This window comes from Mastomys coucha, unplaced genomic scaffold (genome assembly GCF_008632895.1).
Source record: "Mastomys coucha isolate ucsf_1 unplaced genomic scaffold, UCSF_Mcou_1 pScaffold22, whole genome shotgun sequence".
Classification (NCBI taxonomy): domain Eukaryota; kingdom Metazoa; phylum Chordata; class Mammalia; order Rodentia; family Muridae; genus Mastomys; species Mastomys coucha.
The window spans coordinates 213,694,710-213,696,340 of NW_022196905.1; the positions used below are offsets into that span (position 1 = coordinate 213,694,710).

General features: G+C 52.4%; 1 protein-coding gene across 1 annotated transcript in view; it reads left to right on the top strand.

Moving 5' to 3' along the window:
- Nucleotides 1-867: 867 nt before the first annotated feature.
- Nucleotides 868-1,631, top strand: part of Hmox1 (heme oxygenase 1) — a 6,984-nt gene continuing 6,220 nt past the window's right edge. The window contains exon 1 of the mRNA XM_031340345.1: nt 868-1,036. Within this exon, the coding sequence (XP_031196205.1) occupies nt 1,014-1,036 (23 nt within the window). The 5' untranslated portion in view covers nt 868-1,013. The remainder of the gene's footprint in view (nt 1,037-1,631) is intronic.

Consider the following 1,631-nt stretch of genomic DNA (forward strand, 5'->3'; position numbering starts at 1 on the left):
GTAATGGACCAGGTTCTAGGAGAGCACGGAAGAGGGAGCCAGACACTCTCCGGTGCTGCACTCCATGAGACCCTGGGCAGAGCACTTCATCCTCTAGCTCAGATTCCCCACCTGTAAAACTGGAGTTATCTATCCCCCGACTGTGATATATTGGGATGAACCATAGAAAAGTTAGTCAAGGCAGGTGTTAGCAAACCAAACAGGACTGTGTACATAAAGGATTGAGAAAAACAGCTATCCTTAGAGTTCCAGGAAAACTGACTCAGGTAGACTCGGGGCTAGGGTGGTCAATCCCTGGGTTTACCCACCAACATCTCACGTCTAGGATTGTCTTCTAGTTCTGGAACAATCAAGATTCCTGAAGGGTTATTTCTGTCTTCCTGTCACTGAGTAAAGAGTTCTGGAAAGGACCCAAAATCTGCCAAGGGTCAACTCACTCAGATTTCTTCTTCTTTTTCTTATTTCCTTTCTCTCTTTGTCTCTCTGTCTCTGTCTCTCTGTCTCTGCCTCTCTCTTTGTCTCTCTGTCTCTGTCTCTCTGTCTCTGCCTCTCTCTCTTTGTCTCTCTGTCTCTGCCTCTCTCTTTGTCTCTCTGTCTCTGTCTCTCTGTCTCTGCCTCTCTTTGTCTCTGTCTCTGTCTCTCTGTCTCTGCCTCTCTCTTTGTCTCTCTGTCTCTGTCTCTCTCCCTCTCCCCCCCCCTCCATTTATCTATTTATTTTTTGTAACAGACTTGCCAGAGTCATATGATTTATCCCCCCCCCCCTAACAGGCCAGGCCAACCCGCCTCGGGGCGGGATGTTGCAACCGCAGCGAGAACGCCGGCTCAGCTGGGCGGCCACCACGTGACCCGCGTACTTAAAGGGCTGGCGCGGGCAGCTGCTCGCTCACGGTCGCCAGTCGCCTCTAGAGTTTCCGCATACAACTCGTGAGTGGAGCCTGCTGGAGCAGAGCCATCTCGAGCATAGCCCGGAGCCTGAATCGAGCAGAGCCAGACTGAACTATCCCTGTCCGGTGATGGAGCGTCCACAGCCCGACAGGCAAGCGGCTGCGTGGGGACGGGAACTGTGTGGCTGGTGTCCCTTGTCCTGCCTGGGAATGCAGGCTGCGGGGCCAGGGGACGAGTTACCGCCCAGCCTACCTGTAGCCATGGGCAGCTGGAAGGAGAAAATGATTCACTCCTCTGACACGCTGGAGGTGACGGGATGGGAGTGTCTTGTAGTATCCAGGTTTGAGGGATGGTGAACACACTGCTGAGTCCTGGATCCTGGACTCACTATTCTAGGGGGTGGAGAGCTTGGTGGCGCTCTCTTGGTGGCGCGGAGTGGTCACTTATCAATTTCCAACCTCAGAGGATTTGTAAGATGCAGGGAGGCAGCAGTAGCAGAACTACAGGATGTTGAAGTTGGGGTGTTTTTTGTTTGGGAAGGCAGGGGAAAGAGAGTTTTTTGTTTCTTTTTTTGTTTTGTTTTTGAGACAGGGTCTATGTAGTCCTGGAAGTCTGGAACTCCCTACGTAGGTCAAGTTGGCCTTGATTCCAGTTCGCTTCCCTTAGCTTCCCTTAGAGTACGAGGCTGAACTGCTCCACTACCACACTTGGTTTCTCTTCCTCCTCCTCCTCCTCCTCCTCCTCCT